We start from the raw sequence: 27,183 nt of genomic DNA, 5'->3' as shown, positions 1-27,183 counted from the left end.
GCTCACTGGCCACAGAGAACAGCTATTTGTGCACAGAAATGATGTGTTAAAGGCTGCTGCCGTAAAGCGTCACACCACATCCCATTTGCCCAGAAACCTGAAGGCAACCACCTCGAGTACAGAAACACAGCTCTGCTTCCATAGTGAGCTCTGCCTGGATTTCTCCTACGACAAAACTAAGGGATGTGGACACATGTCTATTAAATGCTTACATTAATTTCTTCCACGTTTTCAGATGACAGAAATTTTTATTCCCTGAAACAAATGAGCAAGTTGGAAGAACAGATGATAGGACTGAACGTCACGAGCCGCTTTACCTCTCAGGACACAGACTTCACCTCTGGCTGTACCCAACGAAAGCGGTGGGGTCTCGAGGCAATGCTAGCACTGCTGCAGAGCATGGCACTACGAACCCACGCATCCCTTTCACCCGCCCGCACAGGATGATGCCAGCTTTGGCAGGGTGGGAGGAGGAAGAGGACACACCTTCCCCAATTTATGCCCAGTCACTTTCCCTTTTACTATCCTAATGGGAGATGTGGCTGAAACAGAAGAAACTGCAGAATGTATTGTTTCTTCTGGAGAAACGAACAGAAAGAAATACTCAGGAGCCTTGTAGCTTTGACTTCCTAGTTGTGAATTTTTTTTTTTTTAATTTAGTCTACCCAAAAAGCTGAAGTAGCAAAGTAGCTGTTATGAAGTGAGAGGCTTCACCTGAAGCAATTCAGCAGTGTAACACGCCGCAGTTTCAACATCCCACTCACCAGGCTTCACCTCACCCTCTCCTGCCAGAAATGCACTGATGGGTAACGAGCCCAGAGACTGAGGGTGCAAAAAAGTTTGTGCTCTCTTATATTCAGACACTGATTTTGCTCCCCTGCCTCTTTATCCCCAACTATAAATCAGCTGGAGTAGGTAATATGCAATGTATTTTAAGAGGACAAATGAGAACAATTTGGGAATAATAGAGTACAGGAGAAACTGGCGGCTCCTCAATTAGCTTTCTGCTGTATAGGTCAAGCTGTGCAAGACGCAATACCCACAAGGTATAAGAACACAGAGGTGCAGAAACCAGAAGAAGATAGGGAATTTCATCTGGATTGCACAATAAGAGGCTTGAGTTTTATTAAAACAAGTCACGGACTTGTTACGACAGTGAAAAGTGGAAGGCATCTGTCAATCATCAAGTCCTTGCAAATAAACAGAAATAAAAGGTAACAGCTTAATCTGTGATGTGCTAGTGTTATTTTGCACATACAGTGAGATTTAATAACAACTTTCAGCTACTGTATTGTGATTTATTACTTAAATAACATTTGCTTCCCAGGGAAAACCATTCCTCACGCTAAGTGAGAAGCTCCCATGTCAATATGAAATATGATACATCAGCAACTGTGCTTTCTCAGCTTCTTTCTCAGTTCTGCTTCCAAACCTTAAACGGGCCCAAACTAGACTCTTCATGTAAGGCAGCAGGCACAAAAGCAGCCTCCTCCTCGCAAAGGCAAAGCAGCAGGTGCAGGACTTCTCCCTCTACTGAAAACCCTTCCCTGAAAACCACCCTCCTTCGACTGTCACACGCTTTGTAAACTGCGTTCCGCTTCAGTTCCATCTTCCCAAGTCAGCGTTACCATAATTTATGTCAAATAAGAGTGAAGTTTGCCAATTCTTGAATATACCTGCTAATAGGGGAATTTCAGTAACTTCACGATGCTTAAAAATTAAATATAAGAGTTGTCAAGAAAAGGAGTTTATTAATTTCTTTTGAAAAGAATGTTAATGATTGTCTTGTCATTGCACCACGTTTATTTAAGGAGAAATCAAGCCACTTTGCAGATGGTGTCAAACAACAGTCACACGACAAGAGCTAACAATCATCTGCTAAAAATAAGTTGAACAGATAAAATAGTTTAGATTAGAAATCTAAAGATAGATTATTTGCTCAGAATAGAAGAGCATGGCTCCAAAACCAAACAAGCTATATTTTTTCCTCCATGATTTGCCACATGCTATATCAAGGCATAAAATAAAAGATACCGTCCTGCAAGACTCCACAGGCCTTGCACTCGCATTGTCTTGCTGGGACTGAAATGCAGCCAGCATGGGACGCACAACTCAAACCTCAGGGCAGCGCTACTTAAAGGTAACAAACTGCCATCTCAAGTGGAAAATGGAACCGTCGTTCCCACTAATGGAGGAAACAAACCTCTCCCAAAAGTCAAGCGCATCCACTGAAGTGTTTCTGTGATATTTTTCTGCCAAAAGAATCCAGTAATGAACTTTAGGCACAGTGACAGCAAGAAAAAGCAAAGCTGAAATGGGTCCTAAAAGAAAGATTAGCCTAAGAACTGCCCATGACGTAAATACTGAGTACACGCAGGTTTCCAGGTGAACCACCGGTAGATGGATATAGGCACAGAATGTTCATTTGAATCATCCCTTGTCTGGACCCTCAGACGTTCTATATTAAGCAAAATACTACAAGGCTTTATTTTATTCTCTTCCTTAGAACAGCGTTTTATCTTTTTTGTTTCCTAATAACTTATCATGGTCAGGGTTATACCTTTGTAACTGAGCAGAATGTTGTGGCATTCATAGTCGGTGTTTTAGAGCATAAAACAAGCTATAAGTTAAATAGCTCCAAAGAGTACTCTTACGCTCCGAGTCTAACCTTTCTGATTCAGAAAAGACAACCTTGATTTCAGCTATATTTTTCCTTAAAATGGGAGGTATTTTACCAGTAGAAACTTAAAAGGAAGTCGACACAACGCCACGACCCCCATGAGTCTGTCACCAGAGGAGACAGGCCAGGTGAGACAACAATTTTCACTGCAAAAAGCGGTATGCGCTTGAACAAAAGCAAAAAGGCAAGAAGAGTCCCGAAGCCTCTCCGCGGGGTAACTGTCAAAGGTGCTTTTGCTGCGGCCGAGCAGCACCCAACGCGAAGAGCCGGGCGTGCATCCTCATCCCCGCTTATTAGGTCCCAAGGGCACCACCCCGAGAGCCACCCAGTCCCCAGGAAACCGGGAGGAGGCTGGGCGTGAGTAAACTCTCTGGACGCTGCTCGGGGCTCTCTTTTTCCCCGGCAGCGGCCACCGGTCCTGGCCACCGGCCCAGCCCCGCCGCTGTCCCCTGCCCAGCACCGAGCAGGGCCGCTCCCCGCAGCTTCCCCCCCACCCCCCCCAAACGGCGCTCCCCACAGCGCTAACACCGAGGGGCTTCGCGCCGCCGGGCGCCCGTCCTGAGGGAAGGACGCTGAGGGGAGGCAGGGGGCCCGGGCCGCCCCCCCCCCTTCTCTCCCCGCCCCGTATCGGACAGGTGAGCCCTCACCTCTCGATAACCGAGGAGAGCAGCTGCGGGAGCTCCTTCATCTCGAAGGCCGAGTAGGAGGCGGAGAGCAGCGGCCGCACGGCCACCTCCCAGCCCGGCTCCGCCGCGGCCCCCGCGCCGCCGCCCGCCGCCATCTTGCCGCTCCGCTGGGCGAGGGGGGGCCGCGGCGGCGGAGGGGGACGGAGGGCCGGAAGCGCCTCCCCCCCCCACGCACCGCCAGACAGGAAGTGACCCAATGCCTACGCGCTCATCGCGCCTCCCGATTGGAAGAGGAAGGCCCGACCCAAGCGCCTGCGCAGTAGATGAGTCAGCAACTTTGCTGGCGGCGCATGCGCCGTGAGGGTGTTTGCGGGCGGGGAGGGGGGCGCCGCGCATGCGCCGTGGCCGTGCCCTGCCCAGGGCCGGGGCTTCACCACCCGCAGAAGATGGAAGCGCAGGCACTGCTCCTCAGCACACGGCCTTTATTGAGGCGGTCGGCACCTCGGGGAAGGGGGCGACACGGGCACGGGGTGGGGTGGGGGGCTCACCCGGCTGCGGATCTCGATTATGACAATTTAAATCCACGTACAGAGAATTAACGGCCATTATCCGGAGGGGAAACGCTGCGAGGCTCTGCCTGAACCACGGCACCTTCACCTCAGTGTCGTACACCAAATACGGGAGAGTTCTCAAAAAGGGGAAGGAATTAAAGATCATATCATCATAATAAATAAAGAACATGGAGAGAGTTTACATTCAGATTCCTCCCGCAGCCCTGTGACGTAATGAAGCGACCCGATGAGGCTGTTTCCCACCGACATTCACACCATTTCTAACCTTCTTCCTAACGAAATGACCCAACGTCTCCTCCTCTCACCACAACGCTAGTCACGGCCGGCGCCGAGGAAGAGGCGAGGATCAAGAGGGCACACAGCCTTGGTACTATCTTCAGTAACATCGGGGAGGTGACGTGATGGCAGATTTTAGGGCTTTAACGGAGGTTTGGGATAGTTCTTTTTGGTCAGAAAAGACCAATGTCTCTTTTCCGTCTCTCTTCCATTTCTTCTCAGTAGGAGACACGTAGGCAGCGCTTTGTTTTGTTGCGCTAGCAGCTTTTCCTCCCAATTACCTTCCAGCAAAAACGTAATATAGATCTTTGCATCCGTCAGTCACGCAAGCTGGAATTTCTAACCGGACCCAGCGGCAACGTGGGGCGACAGACCTTCAGCCACTCCGAATCTCAGACACCTTCTCCAGCCCTGCCTTCACCCGCAGCCCTACCGCCAGGCACGGTTCAGCAGCTTCACCTGAGCAAGTCTCTTTGTGATCATCGTAGCAAAAACCAGCCCAAAGAGAACGCTGCTTATCAGCACGTAGTCATAGTCGTCTTTTAGGACATCAAACTGCTTCGATGGGTACACTCGGGTCTGGTAGATGTCCAGGCCATACGCAACAACCTAAAGAGATGAGATGAGGAGCTGGTAATGCAGCTTTCAGCAGAAAACCAGACACTTCAGAAATGACTGATGGAAAGAGATGTTTAAGCAGCGAGCAGGCAGATGATAGGAGGTTACACGCTACGGTATTGGACTGCTCTACCCGCAAACCCCATGGCCCTCCGTCAAATCCGCCACCCTGTACTCACCAGACAAGTGGACTCCAGGCCCGAGGGGGCCGTATAAATCCCTCTCATTCGGGATATGGTTTGATTGTAGTTGATAAACCTCTCAGCATGGATTTGTACATCAGGGGAGTATGGAATCAGGTTCTCTTCTCTGAAAAGCATTTAAAAAGGAATCAAAACCCAATCAAACAGCACACGAAGGATATCGTCTGCGTTTCCTTGTCTGATCATCACAAACTGACCTAAACCAGCAAATTTAGCAGCTTTTCCCGGTGCAGATTCATTTTTGCTGCAGGATGAAAAATCAGCTGGGTCAGACCACACTGCAGCACCCTCCTTTTAGGCTTCTAAAGTTTGAAAAATAAGTGGCACGCTAAAAACTTCAGAGTTACTCAGACTGCTACTTCTTAGATTGCAGACAAGAGGCTGGTTTTGCCAACAATAAGACTTGCTGCATTATAGATAAATTTATTCCGTCATTAGACTGGGAACAAAGCAGCTTCACTTAATTTCATGCAAGAATTGCCCTCAATCTGTCTAAGCCAAGTTGTTCTACTTCACATTATCATATTATACCCAAAATCCATCCCTCCTCCAAGCTGCCCGGGAACAGCGGTTGTCACGCTCTCCTTACCTGCTTTGTTCCGTAGGGATCTCTGGGCGGCGAGGATCCAGCAGAGCCTTTGGAAGAGAGAGGATGGCCCCGGAGGGAAGCCCAACTGTGCATGAGAAGAAATGCATCTTAAAAACGGCCACTTCTGACAGCATTTTCTAACAGCTAACAGAAATGTTCTCTCGCTGCTTATCCTTGAACTTGCTGGGAGTCCAGGGCAGCCCACAGACAGGATTTTTGGCAGTAAACTGCATTTTGCTTGATGTTCAGCATAAACACGTTTAGAACTGAGCAGCATGTACTTACTGAGCAAGTGACGGCTGGTGATGCCGCGCTCGGTGATGGTGGCCTCCATGGCACTGATAGCAGATGGGAAGATGTAAGATTGCTGGAGGACCTGAGGTAAAATCGGGCGGTCGAGGGAGCTGAAGGCTGTGGCGTTGTATTGCTCCGTCCCCTCGTATAGCTCCAACACAGTGAACTCGTTCCGCCGTGCCTTTGTGTTCCAGTACTGGTACTGAAACGAGAGAAGATTTTTAAGAATACAGGGCAAGCAGAGTCGATAATACAGAAGTAGGAGGAAATTACACACAATGGTCAAAAAGTCTTCTCCGTGCAAGTTTGGCAACTGCCCCTACCTCCCAAAAGTAAAGAACACGATACAAATAACTTCTTACCACCACCCAGTTCTCTGAATGGACGATGTGGACAGGTCCCTTCGCTTTCTTCTGTACCGATGAGTGGATGATCCTGCCTGTGACTCCATCAATCAGATATATTCCAATGAAAGTGCGCTCATGATGCGTATCTGTGCTCTCCGTTACCACAGCAAGCAGGTTTGGGTTCAAGGACTAGAGGAAAAGAAAAAAAAAAACCCCCACAAGTGAGACCCCCCCACACCTTAGTGCCACGGGCACCTTGCTTATCTGCATTTCGTCTGGGACGAGGCATATAATAAACAAAGTATCTTATTAGCACAAATCACCTGAAGAAATCAAGCAGCTATTTCCCCATCAGTAGATGTTTGACTGAGTTAATTGCTGCATGAAAACATTTTATAAAAGAAATCTCCACCAAAATTAGCACCTTCTGCAGAGGGTTATGGACACTGCTGCGTATATAGAAAAAAAATGGCACCACAGAGCAATTAATCTGAACGTAGCGCCTAGAAATGGTGCTGAGATCTTCCTGTGAGATAACGCATCAACAAAAAGTCAACAAAAAGTTCCTGCGGCACCTTGTAGAGAACACTGCGGTCTCCCATCACGCGGCCCTGGGAGTGCACATGCTCGTTGGACCTCTTCCCTTTCACAGTCACTATCCTCTGGACTTCGGTGGGTATGACCACCTCCCAACTCTCCTCTGTTGTCAGGTCCTGCAAGAAAAAAACCCCATGACATGGGAGGTTTTATCTTGTCCTCAAAAGCCACCATCTCCACCAATAAGATGCAGGGAGCTCTCTCTGCTTTTGAATTTTAAAAGTTTTAGGTACATTTTGAGGCTGAACTGTTTCTATTCTGAGCAAAACTCCGTAAATCAAATGAAGAGCTCTACTGTGATCCAGAGGACATTTAGGAAAATGATGTCACTTGGACTATAATGAGTCTTCCATACCTTTTTCAGCCTAAATCCAGAGAGTTTTCCCTGCTCAGCATCCACTAGATAAAAAAAGATAGTATGGGCTATTTCTTCTAACTGGCGAAGAACATTTTTAGTTGCTGGAAAAGCTGTAACCTGGAAAAGAATTGAAACGCAGGTTAAAAACCAACTGGCACACAAAAGAAAAAAAAACAACCAGCAAATAACCCATCACAGAAAGATTATTTCAAACATGTGTACCAGAATGAGGTCTGTCTTACCAGAATAACCTCATAGTTTTGTGTGAAATGTGACTCAACGGCTTTTTTTTTTTTTTTTTTAAATCTTCCTCCAAAAGGGAGGGGAATAGTTAACTAGAACATGAAGAAAACTGCCTCCAGGCAAAAGCAATTTACCTTGTACTCATCATCGATCAAGAGTAGTACTTTGGCATAGTCTTGATCCATAATAGGCAGAAGCAAAGTCTGAAAAATCGGACGCTTCAGAACAGGGGGAGCTACTTGACTTCTTTTCCCAAAGATGGGGTTAAAGACATACAGAAAGCTCATTTTAGTTTCCTGAAAAACAAAAAAAGATGCAAAACTTTTTCTAAGGCAGACAAAAGAGCTGGTTTTCTACTTGTTACCTGCTGGTGTCAACTATTCATACCCTGGATTCAACTATTCCATCCTCAAAATGTTCTTTTCGGACACACATATACTCTGTCACACATTTCTCTGTCAGAACCATACTGTGACATAACGGCTTTAACTAAATCCTATCTGCCACCGCTGAGGCAGTCTCAGTACATAATGACGTCTCCTCCTCCCTCACATATGGGGTACAAAACCTCCGCAGCTAGCTAAAGGACAGCACACATGACTTCTCTCACACAACCAAAGAAACTGGATTAAATCCTTTCTTTTGTTTCAATAAAAGACTTCAAAAGGGACTCACCTTGTCCTTAACAAGCAAAGTACATTGTGGGGGGTGTGGGAAATGGGCTGTTGTTCTTTGGACCATCAGCTTAAAGGAGGAGCCTGGTCTCACGTTCCTGAGATACTGCTTCCACAGGATGGTGCCAGAACTGCTTTCAATACCAAAAAGCTGAGCAGAGAGACACAGTAAAGCCAAAGTTTAGAACACCACATCTCGTATTCAAGCACTGCATCTTTCTTTGGGACACAACAAAGACGGCAGTCTTGGTGCCTCTCCAAAGCTACCACGACATTCTACCCAAAGCCTGCCTAAAAGCAGGAGCGGGAATTCAGAGCTGAGACTTTGCTACAGTCTAGAAACAGATTCCTACCCTGGCTTCCTCACCTTTCCCGAAGCAGTGACCATCACCATCATTTTCTGGAGGTTGAATTCATCTCTGGCCAAATTGTCAATGTTAATCTCATTTTTAATCTGGCTCCGAGGTTTCCGGGCATCATAGAACATCTTCCAAAGATGGGCAGTCCAGGCTTGCAGCAGGATAAGTTGGGAGGACAGCCGCTTCAGAAACATCCCCAGCAAACCATCTGCAAATAGACCAACAGTGATAACAAGAGGGAAGAAAATAGTACGTCCCACTCCGTAATTGCAATTATGGTCTCAGCCAGTAGAAGAAATGCTGCCATGCATGAACCTATGATAATTCTTCACCTCCCACTCCAGCACAGCAGTTACAGGCATTGTTTCTATGATAGACCCTGGCATTTACTAACCTTTTCCCACTTCTCACTCCAAAAGATGCTCCCATCAACTGAAAGCAAGCCTTCTTGCAGACTATTTAATCTCTTCCTCTGTATTCCTTCCTTCTCACTGGTACAGTTGCAGCAAGTGCCCAGTAAAGCCTACCCACCTGTAAGGTCTATATCTCCCTCTGCACTCATTACTTGGAGCAAGAGAAGCTCCTGATTAAAAAAAAATAATAATACTTAATTCTGCCCAATCAGGGTTTATATTTAGCTTCTTGAAATAAGCAAAACGCCAGACTTCAACTATATTTCACCGCTGCGGAAAGCAAGCAGAGAGGAGATCAAGTTCCACTAGGAAGCATTAGTCAGAAGTATCAGACGACACTGCATGCAGGCTGAGGTTACCTTGAATGGCTGCATCCAGGACAGCGAGAAAAAACAAAACAAAGCAAAAAAAAAAAAAAAAAAGCTATTGCAAACGAGTCTTCCAGAAAGGGTCAAAGGGAAACATTTAGGAGAGATGGCCAAAATTCCCCCTACCGCTGCTAGTTTTTGAACATAACAATGTAATACGCTCATGCCATCTGCATTTGGCACTGGACTTAAAAAGTTTAGACGGAAATGGGTTTCCTTCTGCTCATTTTAATTGCCATCAGTAGAAATTTGAAGCATAACTCTCAGCTCAGATGAAAATGAAAACAATAAATACATTTTTTCAGGAAGAAAACCAAACAAACTCACATGCCAAAACGTAATCCTATTAAGTCTACGGTTTACCTGCTTTCTTTCCAAACTCTCCCTCCAACTCAGCCTGTGCACCTGTCAGAGGTAGATCCACCATCTCCAAGCTTACCACTTCTGCTAGTGACTCCTCTCGACTCCATACAACTTTTCCTGGAAAGAAAAATGAGTAGAATATTGGAAAAATCTGGGAATAAACTTCTGGAGGAAAAAAATCATCACTTAGTATAGAAGCATCTTCTAGCGGGCCCTTCAAATGCAAATCACTGTTCTTAATGAAACACGAAATAGTGTCTATCTATCTATCATCGCGTGATTAGCTATTTCATAAAACACAAACACTTCTGTGCAACTGGAGCCACTGTTGAAGAAAAACCCACAGAAACAGTAAAAGCAATCTGATCTTTTAAAAGGGTTACAGTCATTAAGTCTAGTTAAAGTAAGAGATACACAGTGCGAACACCCGGATGCCTTTTAAACCCTAGAAAATTCATGTCCCTGAGATGGACTTCCAACTCTTTCAGCAAATTAACATTTTTGCCATGAGGATTTTTTCTGAAGAAACTTTGAGGAAGATCTCCAACAGGACGTAAGACTCTTATCCTACAGAAAGTTTTGAAATCTGCAGAAAGCCTATGAAATCCAAAGGCTCTGTCTGCACAAAGAACGCTGCAGAACCATTTTCTCAGATGAAATATCTTGCGAGGGTGAGAAAATCTTCAATATCTTTTATGGAACAGTTAAAATTTATTTTGCCAGTTTCCAGAGAAAACAATGACAAAATATAATCATTTGGGACTTGGAATTTCCTTCCTGTCCTACAGCGACAAGGTGTCCACTGATAAAATTGTTGTAGGTTAGCTGTTGGCCAGTTACCTGGCTGCTGGAGGAACATTAGCATGTGGTCTTCTGTTTGCACTAAGGCTCGATAGCCCACGGAGTCATCCTTCTTCAGGAAAACCTGGATGTATAGCTGGAAAAAAAGAGCAAGCAAAATGGTGAGGTTAATGATCACATCATCTCCTTGGAGAAAATGGAACTCTTGGTTGAAACAAGAGCAAACAGCGTCATTGTATGCGGTAATCCCGCGTGTCGGCAGAATGCTTTTCACTGTGTCTGAAGGGCTCTACCAACCCTGCCAAATCAGGGTAGGGAGGGTATTGCAAGTCTGATACACCACAGGACTGAAATAATCACTCCCTGCTCACCTGCTGTGGCTTGGCACCGCTCTGCTCCAGGTTAAAGGTAATTGTAGTATCCAACAATCTTTGTCCAGTTTCAACCAGGTAGAGATTAATATTGTAAGTTTGATTGGAACAGGTTAAGGATTCCTAGAGCAACAAGGAGAAAATAGCCGAGTTATACATACATGCCGCACCAAATTCTGCAAAAGGATTTCATATTCAGTAAGAACTGTGGCTTCTAGGTATTTTTAGATTATATATATGGAGCTGCTACAAAACATTGGTCTCCAAAAAGACAGTGCCACACTTTTTTCATTCTGTTCCTGCCGGCAAAGGAATAAAATGGACTGTCGAGAACTTCTACTGTTCTTGGGAAAAAGTGCACTTCATACCTGCTTCCGGGAATCCTCCAGAGTACTTCCAGCAAGAAGGCCATCAGAACTTCCAGGTTTCTGAAATGAGGATGAGAAAAGATAACATGGCTGCAGACCCCAACAAAAGTACATAAAAAATTAGGGTTTTGAGTGCCTGACAAGTCTCAGCTTGACTCTGAAAAAAGGCGGGAAACAGTTCTATTTCTGATAAAAAAGAAAACTTACTAAGTTCAGTATCCCCAAGAACTCAAATCCTCTCTAGATCAGTAAAGTAGCCTACTTCCTAGGCTACGTGCCCACCTAACACAAGGCTGAAACACAGGACAGCGCACTTCACCAACCAAAGATAGCCTTAGCTGGATGTAATCAAGATCTGCTTGCATTACCATTGTCTTTGTATGTCTGCGAAGCTAATTAAATCTTCCTCAAGTTAATACCCATCCCTGGGCCTGTGAAGGAAAACACTTGTGGAACCCAGCCCCAGTCCATACCCATACTAGAGCCGTGCTGGTTACATGGTACAGGCAAATTGTACTCACCAGTTCGCTCCTGCAGGTCAGGACAGCTGCTACAGTTTTCTCCCCAGTTGTTGCAAAACTCACCAGAGCCGCCTGAGAAGAAAAAAAATAGCAGGAGATCATAAAACAAACAAGAAAATCCCCAAAACTCACCAAAAAACTACCTGTGCAGCAAATTAAGCCATGTTGGAGTTAAAACCAGATGATATTTCACAAAAGGAAATTTTAAATTTCATTGTTTCACAAAATTAAAAAAAAAAATTATCTCGGATAAGACTGAAAATACTTCTCATAAAGATGGAAACAACTGACCTGCCACAGGCTTTTGAATCATTATATCCAATGTCACTGAGCTTTTTAAAGCTTGTTTGCTTTTCAAACCCACCCAGCTGGCCTAACTGCTGCACGACTGGCTACTTAAGACACGCGGTGGCCACAAAGCGTGCCTACGCTGATGTCTGGAAATACTTCAGCAGCTACTGTAACCAAAATCAAATGGTTTTCAAGTGTTGCAGTCAAGAGCACAACTGAAATGAGAAGCTCAGCAGCTTGCTCAGAACGCTTAGTACAGGGGTGTTTGTTTATTTTGAAGAATTTTAAGCTGTAGTTGGCTTTCTTGCCTGAGTACATTTGTCTTGGTTACCTGCTGGAAGTCCCGAAGGTGGCTGAGCAGCCCATGTTTGTACTGCAGCAAAGCGAAGTGGCTCGGAGTCAGCTGCAGGAAAAACTGAGTCCGCGAAGCACTGATTACATTGGGTTGAGTGGCCAATATCCTGGGCTGGAAGGCATCGGCAAACTCCAGGTCAAGCGACTGTGAAAGGAAGACAAAATATGTATCCGTGAGAACTTTTTCTTCACGGAAACTAATACTTTCCTTTTATCAGCAGCAATATAAGTTTATGCAGAGGTTCCCCACGTCAGGATAAACAAAGCAGAAGCAAGGATGCCAGACATCCATCCAGAAGGAACGATTAGACAAAAGGTTTTCTCTCCCTTCCCTCAGTTTATGGATCACGATCCCCCGCCCAGCTCTTCAATCATCCTGCAGTTTAGCAACAGGAGAGCCCCCTCCACTGCCAGGCTCAGTCAGGAATCAAACCAGTCACACAACGAATTACGCACAACGCTCTTTCAGTGCTTCTCACCTGCAGTGGGATCTCCTTCATCTCCTGCTCGGTCTCCAAGGAGCAAACGTAGAGCGAGTGCGTGTCCACGTCCACACACACCAGCACTGCCTCCCCCACCACGCCGCACATGCTGTTTAAGCTCTTCAGCCACGGGGCTGCCACTCTGATCTGACAAGTGAGACATAAACAAAGAGACGAAGTTGCCAAGAGAGCAAAATCTTCAAAGAACCAACTTGGACAGAAGCAAGAATTACAGTCAGAATTATTTTTACTGATAACCCTGGGAGAAACTATCTATTAGCCTGAAAATTCCAGGATGGTCTTGACTAACAGCTGCAAGTCTAATTCAGTTTTGCTTTCAGGGCATTCAGCAGCGAAATCCATTTATTGGCCTGTAGGCAATGGCACAGTGAAAGGGAAGTTTATCTGTACTACAACAACCATTAATTACTTAGCACGCCACACCCCATCTAGTTGGAAGTACATTTGTTAACATCAAATTCAATATTTTGGGTCCATAATAAAGCACTACCTGTTTTGTAATTTCTCCATCTTCTACGCTGAACGTTAAAATGTTCAAGTGGCTCTGGGGAACGACTCCAAGCACATGGATCACTCCAGTCCCATGGGAATACACCAACTGGTACTGAGTACTCTCACTGCAAGAGAGGCAGCAACCATGAAACATTGTCTTCGCTCAATACTGTTTTCAGATGTTTTCAAAAGCATAAGGCACCCTTTCCTCTCCGAGGCAATAGGCTCCCTATCAGACGTTTACACTTCTACTTAAAATATGTTTTTACCTTTCTGGTAAGTGTTCCACCCATTTCTGGTGCCCATTGGAAAGGTAGTGAAGAGAGATGGCTGCCTTCTTCAGGACGGCCACATATTTCACCACATCCTGTAGCCCCACCAAACTAGCCACCTGGAAACTAAGCACAGGTCACAAACAACAAGTTATTTATTATTATGTAAGTTAAAAATCGTATTCTTCCAGGAAAAAAACCCCACTCTGTTTAAAGACCTTTTTCAAACACTTAACATCAGTCTTGAAGTATGATTTATAGCCCACTTTATCTATCCTTGCTGATCTCAACAGAGAGCTTTAGGCTGGAATCCAAACACCCCAAACCAGATGCATGTCTAACATGTCACATATTTAAAGAGAAAGTCCATCTTAAAAAAAAAAAAAAAAAAAAGTAGCTTCTCTTCCTCTTACCAGTTTGCTAAAAAATAGAAATAGCATTGGATTTAACTGCAAAGTTCAATCATTCATAAAGAATTCACCCAAACGTCATTTTGGAAACATTACATCTAACTAATCTTTCTTCATAACGCAATTGCAGACAAGGTCAACAACTCCTTCCTTCCTTCCCAGACTAGTGTTACAAACGGAAAAAGACCGTGCAAACACGAAAGCCTACCTGCCGGTGTCCAGCGACGTCTCCCAGTTCAACCCTCCGATGTTGGTCTCCCAGGAACGCAGAATACGTCCAGCATTGGACACAGTGATGGCATCTGCCCAGGGAATGAAGAGAAGCGGATGAACACAGAACTTCTATCTGCCACAGATCAACAAGGCAACGAGTTCTGGCAAGTTCAACCTACGGTCTAACGCACGATTGAGATCCCACGTACGAGGACAACTGCCAGCCCCAGCACACCATCCGCCTGTTCTCCTTACCCTGCCCGTGGATCAGCATCGCATCTATTGCTCCTTCGGGGGTTCCCTTGTCCACATGGCGCCACACTGAAGGAAACAGAGTTAAGTGAGAGTAAGATTTGTTCCCCTGAAGGCATTTGTTTCTTATTATTTTTAAACGTAGACTCTTTATGGCAATATACTTGTACAGAGAATAGTCTGCCTGCCCTAAGCGACAGCTTTTGAAGTGCCAGCTGAATCCTCCCAGTCTGACAGAGCAAGATCACCAGCACTAATGTATCAGTATGAAAACACAAGTGCAACACAATCGACACGTTAGCCCCCCCGCAACAACACCCCGCTTCACTCACGGATTTCGCCGCTCCTGGAGTTCAGAGCGGCCACGACATTTTTCTCGGTGGCCACGATGAGCTTCTTCGAACCCTGCGAGGCCTCCAAGGAGGCGAACTTGAGCTTCCCCACGTACTGCTGTCTCCTGGGAGAGGAAACACCAGCGGGGGGTGAGACGGGACAACGGGGCGCCTCGCTGAGGGGGCGGGCGGGGGAAGGCCCGACGGGCGGCTGCAGCAAGAAGCCTGCTTGCAGGAGGAGCACCCCGGCGCGGTGGGGACCCCTCCCCCCCCCCGGCTTCCCCCCAGCACTCACCAGTCGAACTTGCCCACTTGGTCCTCATAGACGGCGGCCGCCAGCGGCAGCAGCAGCGCCCACAGCCCCGCCGCCATAGCAGCGGCCTGCCGCGACCCCGGCGTCGAGGGGGCCTTAACGCCGCGGGGCCGCCCGAGCGACCGCCTGCGCGGAAAACCTACGTGAGCACCGCCGGGCGGACGCAGGCACCGCGCCGGGCAGCCCGCGGGCGTTCCCAGCAACCCGCGCGGCACCGAGGGGACCTCGAAGCACGGCGGCGCCATGCCGAAGTCCAAGCGGGACCGCAAGGGTGAGCGCCCCGACCCCCGGCCCCCCCGCTCCTCCACCCCCGCTCCCGCCCTAACGCGCCCTCTCCGCTCCCCGCAGTGTCCCTGACGCGGACGCCCAGGAAGGGGTTGGAGGCCAAGCAGGCGCTGATCGCTGAGGTGAGTGCGGCCCGGCCCGGCGCGGTGCCCCGGTCCCCCTGTCCCGGCTAACCGCTGCCTTGCAGCTGCGGCGATGCGTGGACACCTACAAGTACATCTACGTCTTCTCCGTTGCCAACATGAGGAACAACAAGCTGAAGGACGTCCGGAACGCCTGGAAGCACAGCAGGTAAGCCGGGGTGGCGGCGGCGGCGGGGGGGGGGGGGGGGGATACCCCCGAGGGGGCAGCGCGGCCTCGGAGCTGACGGCCGCTTCCTCCTCCTCCTCCTCCCGCTGCCCAGGATCTTCTTCGGGAAGAACAAAGTCATGATGGTGGCGCTGGGACGCGAGCCGAGCAGCGAGTACAAAGAGAATCTGCACAAGGTAGGGGCTGGGGGTTTTCTCCGTGTCCCAGATTTCACCTCGTGCGTGGCGGCCGCGTCGTGGAATAACGTCGAGATGGCAGAGCTTCCCCAGGTCGCCGTTCTGCCGGCGTTTCAACTGAATCCAGCCGTGTCGTGACACAAAAGGTGGTGTTGGCAGAGCTTTCACAGCTGTACGGGGCTGAACCCTAGAAGGTCAGTCCCACGGATGGCCTTTCTTTCAGGTCAGCAAACGCCTGAGAGGTGAGGTCGGTCTCCTCTTCACCAACCGCACCAAAGAGGAGGTGGACGAGTAAGTACACGTGTGTCAGAGCCCTGGCTTTGACATGCTGAGCAGCCTTTTTGTTGGGTTTTTTTTTTTCCCACTTGACTACTTCACTTGCTGATGTTTCCCTTAAAGCAGTGAGGCTTTTCGCCTCATCTTTCTCCGCCGTCCCTGAAACGGCAGGGAAGAAGTTAGGGCAGGCTGTGCCGTAATCCCCGTCGTCACCCAGGGGATGTTCTTTCCGCAGCTGAAGCTCCGTTACCCGTCTCTGTTGCAGGTGGTTCTCCAAATTCAAAGAGGTGGACTTTGCCCGCGCAGGGAACAAGGCGATGTACACGGTGAGCCTGGACACGGGGCCCTTGGAGCAGTTCCCCCACTCCATGGAGCCTCAGTTACGGCAGCTGGGGTTGCCAACGGCATTAAAGAAAGGTACGGCAAGCTTCGGTCTTCATCTGCACAGATATTTTAAGGAGAATGTTAAATAATCACATAGAATTTAGTTTTGGAGAAAATCCGATGGAGAACTTTCTCCTTGTTCAGCTGGTGCTGGAACTCTTTTATATTATTCTTGCGCCATTCTTCCCAAACTGATGTCAGCGGATGAACGAAGCAGCAAGATTTCTCTGGGCCTAACCTAGCGTGCGCGCATCCCATTCAGAAACCAGACGGGGTTTTTAGAGGTGATCTCACCCAGCTTCTCGGGGGCACTAATACTTGGATGGAAAGGCATAAGCTACAAAGGGCGGTGGCTGAGAAAGTCTGAGCTCTGCCTGCCACGTTTCGGTGGGTTTACCTGGTGTTTGTGAGCCTACTTGGAGAGTTTTTGTTCCTGCAGGAGTGGTGACGTTACTGTCAGACTATGAAGTCTGCAAAGAAGGGGAGGTTCTCACCCCCGAACAAGCCCGCGTCCTGGTGAGTAACGCCACGTCCGCGTGAGCCCGTTTCCCCCAACACAAAATCATCGCCGGGCAGTGAGCAGGAATGACAGATTTCTGTCCTTTCCTAGAAACTCTTTGGCTACGAGATGGCGGAGTTTAAAGTCACCATCAAATTTCTGTGGAATTCTGAGACGGGAGACTTCCAAAAGCTTGTGGGAGATGCAGCGGAGAAAGAGGAAGAGGAGGATGACGCTGATGATGATGACGAAAGCAGTGAGGACTAGCAGCAGCTTGGACTCTAGACAGTATTTTAGAGACAAAAAGAGGAGGATGTTTCCCTTCCCTGTTTGCACCCAGAGGACAAGGACGATCAGCTCGAATATGCTCTTCATAAAAAATGACCTAATTAAGCTTTTTTTTAATATAAATCTATACATAAACTTCAGATGGTTGTCGCTGCTGTCTGTTACTGTTTGAGTACCCCGGGATCTGAGGAAATGCCACCTCGAACGTGAAAGCTAGGTGGAAAGCATGTAAATGTAACGCAGCTTAGGCGTAGCACGCCTGATGCTGGGGAAGATGCTGAGGGTTTGTCCCTCTCTTCTGATAAAACCTTCACAAGAAGCTACTTGGCTCAGAGTCACTGAGCGCCCGTAAGGAGATGCCAGCTGGGTTATAGGTACGGTTATGAGATAGGGTCTGCGTTAGAAAAAGGTTTTTATTCTTGTATGTAATTATTTAAGATACTGTGTTAAAGCAGAACTGGGGCCTTCATCCAGTGATGTGCCCGTTTTCTCCAATCAACCACATCTTTAAATCGTAGTGTGTGCTGCGTAGAGCTGAAGGTCCGTGAGGGGAGAAAGAGTAAGGCACGGCCCAGCACGACAAGGTAGTGGATCCTACAAAGCTTCATTAATACAGGAGAAAAATCTACAACCCATTTACACATCGATCAAAGGGGCAGGGTGGGTAAGTACCTCCCCCGTGCTTCGAGAAACTTGTGTTCGATTATCCACCTCCCTGACACCCACATTCTTCTCCCTACCCAAGTCTCTAGCGGAAATAGTTGGGGCAGTCGTGCGCGGTCAGGTTCCAGGCTTTATCAAACGCCTCCACGACAGCTGGGAGCAGGGGACCCTCTTCACTGTAGTCAAGGTTCTGCTCTAGCTGCTCCAAGTTGGACATCCCAATGATCACTGCATCTCCAAGAGAACCCTGCAAAGCAGTAAGAGGAGTTGCTCATCCCAAAAGAAAGCTAGTTCGCCTCCCAAGCCCACGCCAGGCCAAACTTTAAATGTTTCCTTCCAGCAAAGGACATGCAGTAACTCCTGGGTGTTTAGACAACTGACACCACAAAGTTCTGTTCACGAGGCCAGAACATCTCCAAGTCATGCCAACTCCCCAAAAGCTCCCAAATCCTACTTTATGGGGGGGCTACGGGAACATTTTGGGGAGGTGGTGAGTATAACCATTAATTTCCTAGTCCAATGAAAAGCAAAGTCATCTCCCCACAGGGAAGCTGTTTGGGTGGGAAGCCAAGACCCCAGTAACTGGCACTTAAAATCTTCCACTTCCAATCCTACAAACACCAGATTCCGTGGGGAAATGCAGAGCTGACTCGCTCCTACAGGCTCACTTTGGAACACCACAATCCCACAGGATACACAGATGAAAAGATAACTCTTTGTACGCAGACATTTCCCTGTTTGTGTGCCGCAACAGCTGCCTGGTTCTGGTGGTGCTGCACAGGCCGCGGGCTACAGCCACGACAAGCCCTCACCTGCAATCTGGAGTGATTGTACAACCAACGCAACGCAGCGGAGGTCAGGCTCGGTGCATTGGAACCGTAAGCATCTTTCAGAGCTCTTTCTATTAGGGCAATTCCTTCAAAATTGTGCTTCTTCCAGTACCTGTGTGAAAAGAAATCACTCTTACTGCCCTTGGCACCTCCAGTGAATTATATCTCTATAGTCCGGGCAAGTACAAAAGGCTTTCGGGAAGCCTCACACAGCTCTTTGTAGCCTCCGAGGACTTCTGCAATCCCCTGCTGCAAGCCAGGAGGAAGCTGAGCCAAAAAAACACTCTGCAAAGCTCATCACAAGCCATGGCCTCAACTACATGTGCAGACGTAATCAGTGCACAAGCTTGAGTCAATTCTGCTTCCTCTCAGCTGATTATTAGTGTGGGGGTTTTTTATGTAGCCACTCCTGCCGCATCTCCCCGCTCTTCTGTCAACTCCAAACGTACCTGTCCCTGTAGGCTTGAGCCCAGTCATTCCCAAAAAACCTTCCAGTGGGCTGGCGTGTGTCTTTGTCCTCGTACTTGTACTTGCCGGTGAGCAGCCCTCCTGCAAAGGGTCAGCAGCATGTTTAGGGGTGGGCTGGCTCTTCTACAGCCCCCAGTTCATGTGGTTTTGTCTCAAAGCCTCGCCGTGTCCCTCCCCGTACCTGCCAGTGGATTGTAGGCGTAGAACCGCAGTCCATAGTATCTCAGGCAAGGGAACAGCTCGGCTTCCACCTGGCGAGTGGTCGCGTTGTACATACCCTGCACAAAGATGAGGGAGACAACGTCAAATGCTAGCTCCTGATAGTGGTCGTGAGCACCTGGAACACCCTTTTCCCCACCTTCCCTGACCATACTCTTATCTTATCCGGAAGAGTGGTGCCAGGTCACACAAGGGTATTATCTGCTTAGGAACAGACTTTCTAAGGACTTGAGCAACAAACACATACTCAGCTTTTTCTGAGAAGCAATCTCACTCAGCTTTCTGATCATGCATGTCCTGAAAGGACTTCCCAGATAACTGCAGCAGCTTCCTTTTCTGTGTTTGTATCTGGCACACCGAGGGCTGGTCCGAGATTTGGGGCTCCCAGATCCTTCCCTGCGGTGACTAACCGTGGAGAACCACCCGTGTGCTGTTCTGATGTGAACCCTCCCAGATCCTTCCCTGCGGTGACTAACCGTGGAGAACCACCCGTGTGCTGTTCTGATGTGAACCCTCGTATTCGTTTGGTTTGATTCATCTCCGCCTCCACAAAAGATTTGCTGGACCACAGCAAGCCCCCATCCCTCACCTGGTACACAGTTGGCATCACCCAGTTGTTGTATTTGCAGATGGTGCAGATCTCTGCGACCTCCCATGCTGCGTAGTTTGATAGACCAAGTTCTTTAAACTTTCCCTGCAGAGGAATAAAAGGGTGCTCAGGTCCAGTTTTTAAAAGTACATTTGTACCTAGTCAGTGCAAGATGCGTACGGTGAAAAGGACAGTTGCCGAATTTTAGTTGAGTTCTCTGTGCCTCCCTGTATGCCTTTTCTAGGTAGACTATGAATTCTAAGACCTAACAAAAATATTTCCCCTTTTACGTTCAAATTAAATGGCACTATTAGATTAATGCACTTCAGGAATTCTTCTTCACCCATTACCAGCACTAATCTTAACCTAGTCAGTTAACACAGCTGAAAGCAAAGTTCAGATGCTTTAGCATTTCCAAGAGCTTTTGGGAACAAAGTGCACCACATGAATATGCAACGGAGCGTTAGTTGTTTGGCTTTCCCCTGGTCACGTCCCCCCTCTTCCTAGTGTTGCACAAACCCGGCGCTGCAGAAGGGGACAACAAGCAGCCCTGGTTTAAAAAAGCGGTGGGAGGTAGGGAAGGAATCAAGAGATTCCAGGCTTGGACTTCCCACTTTACTTCTTTGTGCAGCTCATTGCAGGCACGCAGCGTCTCCTCCACTGGGGTCCCGTGGTCAGGGGCATGAAGGTAGAAGAGCTCCACACTCGTCCTCTTTAGCCTCTCCAGGGAAGTGTCGAGCTGCGATCGCACGCTCTCGGGCTTCAACGTCTTCCCATCCCAGGGATTGGCCTTGGTGGCAACTTCCACTGGTAGAGAGAAAGAAAGAATGAGCAGGGACGTTTCCACCTGCAGGAAGGGAATGGGGATAAGGGGCATAATGCAAGCATTGCTCAAGTTGTTTCAGGGAAGGCCCTTCTCCTCGGGAACAATGTCAGCCCAGCAGGAGAGGCTCTTCTCCTTCAGGATCACAGGTACGCCCTAGAGAGGGAGGCCCTTGTCCCCAGGGTCCAGGGATCAGCTCTAGCAAGAAAGACCCTCCTCCCTCCTCAGGGACGGTGTCAGCCCGGCAGGGAACACCCTTCTCCTCAGAAAATGGTGCCCTTCCCCCTCAGGGACGGCATCAGCCTGGCAGGGAATACCCTTCTCCTCAGACACCGCCCCCTCCCCAGCCCCACTGCGACCGACCCGGGCCGTACCGGGCTCCGTGCCGTCAGCCAACAGCGTGCCCAGAATACGTTCGGACTCTCCACCCGCGTACATGTAAGCGGTATCGAGGAGACGGTACCCGCGCCGCAGGAAGGCGCGGAGAAGCGCGGCGCTCGCCTCGGGCCCTGCTCGCCGTCCCACCTCCATGGCGCCCAGCACCACCCCGGGACGGGCACCGCGCGCCGCCATCGCTGCCGCCACCGCCACTGCGCAGGCGCTGCGGACCGCGGGGAAAACACCCGCCCCGCCCGCCGGGACAAGGTCCGAACGCGCATGCGCAGGGGAGCGGCGCCGGCTCCGTCCCGGCGGGAGCGGTCGGATACCCCCCCCCAAAAAAAATATTAGGCAGTTTTGCGTAAAAACCAGCAAGTTTCCTAAAAATCAGGTTTGCAAAAAAAACCAGGGAGTTTCGGAGAAAAGCGGTAGGTTTACAAAAATCCCCGTAATTTCCCCCCCCGAGGCAGCAGGTCCGTAAAGAATCCCAGCAACTCCCCGAAAAAGAGCAGCGAGAAAAACAGCGAGTTTGGGGGGAAAAAAACCAACAGGTTTGGGAAGGAAACCCGGCAAGTTCCGAAGAAACAGCGGATTTGCAAAAAAAGAAAAAAAACCACCCCACAAACACCCAAGTTTCCTCAAAAAAGGAGCCGGTTTCCAAAGCAAATCCAGCCCGATTCCTGAGGTAAGTCCCTGCTCGGCCAGGACCCACCGGTTGGGTTTTATTTCTCTTTTCAGGCCAAATCCTGCCGGGCCGATGGCCTTCCTGGTCCCGTCACCCCGTCAGACGTGAATTTAATGCCAGTAAATGTTTATCAGCCGTTAACAAGGGGTTTTTTTTTGCAACACGAACCGGCTTCAAGCCTCGTCCGGAGGAGCCGTGACCTTGTTCCTGATACAGATATATTTTTCCCAGCGTTATTTCTCTTTTTTTTTTGCCCAGGTTATTGCATTTTCCCCAGCGTTATCCCAACAGTTTGGCTGCCGGACGCCGATAAACGTCTGTCGGCGGAGCTGAGCTGAGCACCGGGGGCCATGGATGCGCGGCGCTGGAGGGGCGTCCCGCCTGGGAATATTTCCGACTGTCCCAACGGCTCCCGCTGGGTGATGGACGTGTTCAACGAATGCGCCCAGGACAGCCGGGACGTTGCCAGCATCGTCCTGGGGCTGGTTTCCATCTTCTGCTTCGCCGCCGCGTCTTTTCCGTAAGTATCGCTCCCAAATCCCCGGCCGAGCCCTTCCCTGGGTACAAGGCTCCTCTCTAAAAATCAACTCTCAAGCGCGAATTGCCTGAATTATTAAATCTACCAGGCAAAAGCAATCTGGGCTTGGAAAATTTGGGATTAACAGGAGGAGAGGGAGCAGGCAGTACAGCCCCAAAGCCTTGTTTGTTATTATATTGTTATTATCGTGCTTGGCAGCTGCAATAAACCACGTAAGCCAACTGCAACGCACTTGTCACAGGTCATACGTGCAGAAGGAATGTTTTCAGGAGCCCTGGGCTTCTCGGAAGTGCTGGGACAACGGTGGCAGAGGGGGACGTGGCGGGGGTCATCAGATTATTTCGTAACCAGAGAGGCGGTTTCCGCAGCTGGTGCTTCTCCTCGCTGCCTTCTGCCCCGGCTCGAGGGACGGATCACGAGGGCTTGAGCCCAGCGCATCGCTGCGAGCGCCCGACGGGTCACAGGACTTCTCACAGGGGCTGGGTTTGCAGGGGAGCATGTGGTTTTACTAGAGGAAAGCTTTGCTTTTCCTCCCCTCGACTGTGTTGGGAGGGTGCGGATTGCAAAATGACGCAGGTGGGAGCAACAGGGAAACTTGGGGATGGTTCCCCGGGTAGTGCTGAACCGGCTGGGGGTCAGGGTGTGTGACTCTGCCCACCTCCCCTTCTGCAGGCAGTTTTACCAAGCCTGCAAAACTGGCATCATGGACCGGGCTCTCTCCATCTATTTCCTGCTGGGATGGCTGGGCGGAGACCTCCTAAACCTCATCGGTTCCTTCCTGGCCGATCAGTTGCCGCTGCAGGTACTGACTGACTCGCTGGGGCTGGGTCGGCTCTCAGACACCCCAGGAGGAAGGATGGGATGGGATGGGATGGGATAGGAGCTGCTTGATCCAACACTGGGAACCGGAGACCCAAACAGCTCCGGGGATGCTCCCTTCTCCCCGGGGATGGGATGCGATGCTCTGCCCCGAGATGCTGGCTTATCCCAGCCACCAGCTGGAAGCCTTTCTACAGGTAGGACCAACCCATCCTTCTCCCTGCAGATTTACACGGCCGTTTACTACGTGCTCGCAGACCTGGTGATGCTGTCTCTCTATTGCTACTACAAAGTGAAGAACCGGAGCGGAGGAAGTGAGTTCCCCTTGGTGCATCTTTCAGTCTGGCTTGTCCTTGGCTGCGGAGCCAGGAGGGGAAGCAATCCCTGGGGGAGATGCATCGGGGCAGAGATGCTTTGCAGACGCATTGATGCAGCTATTAGATTGCTCGCTGTTCTTTTTTTTTTTTTTTTTGAATAACCTGAGCACACATGAAAGCCGCAGCTAGCAAACAGCTACCGGCTGTGCCTGGGGCTTCTGCAAACCCCTGCAAACCACCACGCGTAGTGTCCGGATTGAAAATAACCCCCCTGTGAGTTGCATTAAGTATAGAAGGAAATGACTTACCCGCAGTTACGTGGTGACTCTGTCTCGGAGCTGGAAACCACAGCCAGATCTCCTGACTCAGGCCAGTGCTTTAAGGGAAGGGGTGAAGTTTTCCGGCTGTTTCGGGGTCAGTCCTCCTCTCACAGTTAATGGCAGCCTTGAGGTGATGGAGAAGTTGCTCCCTGTTCACATGGAGTAAAAAGGGAACCTGAAAAGTTCTCACAAGGCTTAAACAGCAAGAGAAAACTCACTTTTTAGTGCAGCAGCCTTCTGTGAACTACAGACGGGCATCCCTCTGGACCCTGAAAACTATTTAACTTATTAAAGCCGTTCGACTCTGTTAAACTAATTGATACGTGGCCCATCAACTGTATCGTTATGTTAATGCTGGAGAGCTTATTGAACAGAATATCATCCAAGTCTTGCTGTCAAAGCAGGGCTTGGTCTGGCCGGGATTTGAATGTGCACTGTTGTGAGATAAGACAGTGAAAAGCTTCTAGATGCAAGGGGTGATTTTGAAGAGCCCTAAACCCAAAGAAACTCGAGTGCTCTCGCTCTGCAGAGATAGCAGCAGTTTCCTCCCTGATAACTTACAAATTGCCCGTATCGCTGCGAGATAAAGAGCCGGCGGCAGCTATTGCCCGAGTTACTTGGTGCTGGCTGTGCCACCACAGAGATAAGGGAGAGCTTGAAGGTCTCTTTGCCCGGAGCGGGTCCTGGCACCCACCGAGGCTGCTGGAGGAGCCCCCCCCCAACCAGCCTCTGCTTGATTCCCCAGTCGTCACCCCGATCAACGTGGCCTTCGTCTTCCTTTCCCTGGGGATGGTGTCGGCCGTCTCCTTCCTGGGCAGAGGTGCTGCCGTGGCGCAGGACCCGGTGACGTTTAAAGGGAGGTCTCTGCTGTCTGCTCGTGTGGATGAGCTGGGGTCGAAGGTGAGCCAGTTCCTAAATCCGGGTGATGGGGGGAGAGAGGATAAAGCGTCCGGTGGGGTGGGCATGTCCCGCTGGACCAGCGCGATCCCGCTTAGTGCTCAGCGGGGTGAGGAAGAGATGGGGAGATCGGAGGATGGGTTTTGGCCCCACTGTCGCCTCGCACGGAGCCGCAGCACGGGTGGTAAGGGCATCTCTGAGAACGTGGGGGCTGCTGGTGGCTCCCCCTTGCCTTGCAGCCTTTCACCAGGAGCGAGATCATTGGCTTCACCATCGGCTCCATCTCCTCCGTGCTGTACCTGTGCTCCCGGGTCCCCCAGATCTACACTAACGTAAGTGCTGCGCCGTGAGCTGGGCAGGGTGGTGGCCGGGTCCTGGGGACCCCCTGGGGTCCCGTGATTTCAAGTTGAAGAGGGGCAGTGGGATCATCTTTCTCCTCTTTGCTCAGAGATCCCAGGTCCCTGTCTCTGACCATTTCATAAGGGATTTTTTTCTGCATTTCCATGCTGAAACCTGATTCATTTTTCTCCCCTCCCTTTAACATACCAATATTTTGAGGGTGGGGCTTTCTTTTTGCCTTTATTTACAAGCAAAAGGGGAACTGAAAGGCTCTTGGCGTTGAGTCACCACCTTTTTTTCTTCTCTCTTTTTGAGGGTACATGTGATTAATACTGCTTTCTAGTGATATTTCAGAGAGCTGCATCCAAGCCCCTCTCTCTGGCCCCTCTTCTTCCAGTACAAGAGGAAATCCACCATCGGGGTTTCCTACTCCCTCTTTGCCCTGGTGATGCTGGGGAACTCGCTCTACGGCCTCAGCGTCCTCCTGAAGAACCCTGAGCCGGGACAAGGTGAAGGCGACTACGTCCTGCACCACCTCCCCTGGCTGGTGGGCAGCCTGGGCGTCCTTTCCCTCGACGTGGTTGTATCCTTTCCTCCCCAACGCTTCCCTCCGGGATCGCGTCCCGCCGGCAAGGCTTTGCAAGGAGCGATCCTGTCTCGGGCCAGGCAGGTTTAGGCTGGAGCGGGTGAGTTCATGCTACTCAGTGGTTGCTTCTGAGCTGCGTTTGCTCACCTGCCTGCTGGTGAGTAATTTATGGTGTTGCAACAGCTGAATGCTTCAGACCCTTGTTTGCATGAAGCTCGTTGCTCGGTTTTCACCTCTCCTGGCTCAAACAGCCTTTTAGATCCACCCTTGCTTGTGTGAAGAGCCTTAATCTCTTCTCAGATCTCCTTCCAGTTCCTCGCTTATCGGAGAGGAAAACCCAGTACCTGTGAGGAGAGGGACGCTCTTCTCGGTGAGCAGGGTGACAGCCTGGAGAGCTGACGAAGGGACCTGCCCGGGAACGAGAAGAGGATGATGCAGACGGGAAAGCTGGCCTGAAGGCCGGGCGAACTGTCCCCTCCATCCTGGTGGCTTTGGGAGAAGAAGACCTGAACCAGCGGGTGACATGTGCTGCTAGGACACTAAGCCCAGCCAGGTGGCAGAGGCTGCTGCTGAGAGACCTCGTGCCTCTTTGATACCAATGATGCTATCGGGATAAACAGGGAATTATTTGATACCTCAAAAGGTCGCTCTTCGCTGCTCTTACCCCCGCGCTTCTGCCGTACCCGCTGTCTCAAGGGTGGTCCGGGGCTTCCCCGGTACCGGCAGAGGTGGGAAGAGCCTGGGGGGGCTGCGGGGAGGGGACAGAGGTGACCGACCCATCGGGAACAGGAGCCCCCCTCGCCTCTGTGCGCCCCGCAGCTCCACCACTGAGCTCTTGTGCAAGACGTGGCAGGGACTGGACCCGGCTCAGGAGGAGGAAGGGAAGGAGCGGCGTAACCAAAGCGTGTCGGTCCACTCGGTCCTATTTTAATTAGCACGGCTCACGCGCCTATAAAACAAGTCCTTGCCCCACGTGCCTCCTTTGGGTTTCTTCTGCCGGTTCATCTGGCAGCTCCTGCCTCTTTCTTAATAGTCCCCATTTCTCTGACTTCTCGGTTTTTGCCTCACCCGCATGTGAACCGCACGTGGAATTTTTGGGAAGTTGCTCCATCGCTTTCCGGTTAGCTGCAGAGGCAGATACCCAGGGGGAAGATGCTGCCTCTCTGCTCCGTCTGCTTTCCAGTCCTCCTCTCTCTTGTTGATGAGTTTGTCCCAAACTTGATGACTTTATCCCCAATGCTGATGAATTTATCCCTGTCCGGGGTCCCACACAGGGACGGCAGCGGCGGTTTGGGAAAAGCTGCGTCCCGGGCAGGAGAGATGCCGTGGGCGGGCAGGGAGAGCGGTGGCACCCGCAGCCTGGCGCCGCGGGCTCCTTCCCACACACACGTGCGTGTTTCTGCTGGGGAGGAGCGGCTCAAC

The 27,183-nt window shown here is 49.9% G+C and overlaps 5 protein-coding genes across 10 annotated transcripts in view; 2 read left to right on the top strand and 3 right to left on the bottom strand.

Moving 5' to 3' along the window:
* The window catches only part of UBR4 (ubiquitin protein ligase E3 component n-recognin 4), a 77,674-nt gene extending 74,130 nt beyond the window's left edge, over positions 1-3,544 (bottom strand). For all 5 annotated transcript variants that reach the window (XM_075773563.1, XM_075773564.1, XM_075773565.1 and 2 more), the window contains exon 1: positions 3,328-3,544. In XM_075773563.1, the coding sequence (XP_075629678.1) occupies positions 3,328-3,461 (134 nt within the window). In that variant the 5' untranslated portion in view covers positions 3,462-3,544. The remainder of the gene's footprint in view (positions 1-3,327) is intronic.
* A 227-nt stretch (positions 3,545-3,771) lies between these two features.
* EMC1 (ER membrane protein complex subunit 1) lies at positions 3,772-15,197 on the bottom strand. Its single transcript, XM_075773568.1, has 23 exons — positions 15,056-15,197; positions 14,761-14,885; positions 14,432-14,497; positions 14,172-14,265; positions 13,551-13,679; positions 13,280-13,406; positions 12,766-12,915; positions 12,264-12,431; positions 11,642-11,713; positions 11,121-11,180; positions 10,753-10,875; positions 10,421-10,517; positions 9,581-9,697; positions 8,445-8,644; positions 8,079-8,228; positions 7,538-7,699; positions 7,158-7,277; positions 6,781-6,918; positions 6,221-6,394; positions 5,850-6,060; positions 5,565-5,649; positions 4,952-5,081; positions 3,772-4,763 (listed from the first exon to the last, which is right to left on the bottom strand). The coding sequence occupies exons 1-23, from the start codon at positions 15,130-15,132 to the stop codon at positions 4,584-4,586; spliced, it is 2,955 nt and encodes a 984-aa protein (XP_075629683.1). The 5' UTR covers positions 15,133-15,197; the 3' UTR covers positions 3,772-4,583.
* A 29-nt stretch (positions 15,198-15,226) lies between these two features.
* MRTO4 (MRT4 homolog, ribosome maturation factor) lies at positions 15,227-17,430 on the top strand. Its single transcript, XM_075773574.1, has 8 exons — positions 15,227-15,344; positions 15,422-15,480; positions 15,546-15,649; positions 15,762-15,843; positions 16,067-16,134; positions 16,385-16,536; positions 16,943-17,019; positions 17,114-17,430. The coding sequence occupies exons 1-8, from the start codon at positions 15,317-15,319 to the stop codon at positions 17,267-17,269; spliced, it is 726 nt and encodes a 241-aa protein (XP_075629689.1). The 5' UTR covers positions 15,227-15,316; the 3' UTR covers positions 17,270-17,430.
* Positions 17,431-17,685: 255 nt separating this feature from the next.
* On the bottom strand, positions 17,686-21,492 carry AKR7A2 (aldo-keto reductase family 7 member A2). Of its 2 annotated transcripts, XM_075773569.1 has the most exons (8): positions 21,257-21,492; positions 20,679-20,866; positions 20,060-20,164; positions 19,433-19,529; positions 19,233-19,332; positions 18,766-18,895; positions 18,031-18,200; positions 17,686-17,824 (listed from the first exon to the last, which is right to left on the bottom strand). In XM_075773569.1, the coding sequence occupies exons 1-7, from the start codon at positions 21,453-21,455 to the stop codon at positions 18,039-18,041; spliced, it is 981 nt and encodes a 326-aa protein (XP_075629684.1). In that variant the 5' UTR covers positions 21,456-21,492; the 3' UTR covers positions 17,686-17,824; positions 18,031-18,038. The 2 variants fall into 2 exon arrangements, with proteins under 2 accessions (XP_075629684.1, XP_010307865.2); XM_010309563.2 differs by having other exon boundaries at positions 17,686-18,200.
* A 32-nt stretch (positions 21,493-21,524) lies between these two features.
* SLC66A1 (solute carrier family 66 member 1) lies at positions 21,525-26,733 on the top strand. The gene is made up of 8 exons (XM_075773571.1): positions 21,525-21,945; positions 22,204-22,465; positions 23,156-23,285; positions 23,529-23,616; positions 24,685-24,839; positions 25,076-25,168; positions 25,573-25,758; positions 26,062-26,733. Exons 2-8 carry the CDS (start codon positions 22,296-22,298, stop codon positions 26,158-26,160), a joined length of 921 nt encoding a protein of 306 aa, XP_075629686.1. The 5' UTR covers positions 21,525-21,945; positions 22,204-22,295; the 3' UTR covers positions 26,161-26,733.
* The last annotated feature ends 450 nt before the right edge of the window (positions 26,734-27,183 follow it).

The sequence above is a fragment of the Balearica regulorum genome, chromosome 21, assembly GCF_011004875.1.
Source record: "Balearica regulorum gibbericeps isolate bBalReg1 chromosome 21, bBalReg1.pri, whole genome shotgun sequence".
In the NCBI taxonomy this organism is placed as follows: domain Eukaryota; kingdom Metazoa; phylum Chordata; class Aves; order Gruiformes; family Gruidae; genus Balearica; species Balearica regulorum.
This window is presented reverse-complemented; position numbering and strand designations above follow the sequence as displayed.

Excerpts from the sequence above, each read along its gene's own strand:
- MRTO4 (XM_075773574.1), top strand. The coding sequence starts at position 15,317 with ATGCCGAAGTCCAAGCGGGACCGCAAGG. Across the intron at positions 15,481-15,545 it reads AGCAGGCGCTGATCGCTGAG|CTGCGGCGATGCGTGGACAC; the intron begins GTGAGTGCGGCC and ends GCTGCCTTGCAG. Across the intron at positions 15,650-15,761 it reads AACGCCTGGAAGCACAGCAG|GATCTTCTTCGGGAAGAACA; the intron begins GTAAGCCGGGGT and ends CCCGCTGCCCAG.
- EMC1 (XM_075773568.1), bottom strand. The coding sequence starts at position 15,132 with ATGGCGGCGGGGCTGTGGGCGCTGCTGCTGCCGCTGGCGGCCGCCGTC. Across the intron at positions 9,698-10,420 it reads AATGTTCCTCCAGCAGCCAG|GAAAAGTTGTATGGAGTCGA; the intron begins GTAACTGGCCAA and ends TTTTCTTTCCAG. Across the intron at positions 6,919-7,157 it reads CTGGATTTAGGCTGAAAAAG|GACCTGACAACAGAGGAGAG; the intron begins GTATGGAAGACT and ends TTTTTCTTGCAG.
- SLC66A1 (XM_075773571.1), top strand. The coding sequence starts at position 22,296 with ATGGATGCGCGGCGCTGGAGGGGCGTCCCGCCTGGGAATATTTCCGAC. Across the intron at positions 23,286-23,528 it reads CCGATCAGTTGCCGCTGCAG|ATTTACACGGCCGTTTACTA; the intron begins GTACTGACTGAC and ends TTCTCCCTGCAG. Across the intron at positions 25,169-25,572 it reads TCCCCCAGATCTACACTAAC|TACAAGAGGAAATCCACCAT; the intron begins GTAAGTGCTGCG and ends CTCTTCTTCCAG.
- AKR7A2 (XM_010309563.2), bottom strand. The coding sequence starts at position 21,455 with ATGGCGGCGCGCGGTGCCCGTCCCGGGGTGGTGCTGGGCGCCATGGAG. Across the intron at positions 20,867-21,256 it reads GGCTGACGGCACGGAGCCCG|TGGAAGTTGCCACCAAGGCC; the intron begins GTACGGCCCGGG and ends TCTCTCTACCAG. Across the intron at positions 18,896-19,232 it reads GCTCAAGCCTACAGGGACAG|GTACTGGAAGAAGCACAATT; the intron begins GTACGTTTGGAG and ends CTTTTCACACAG.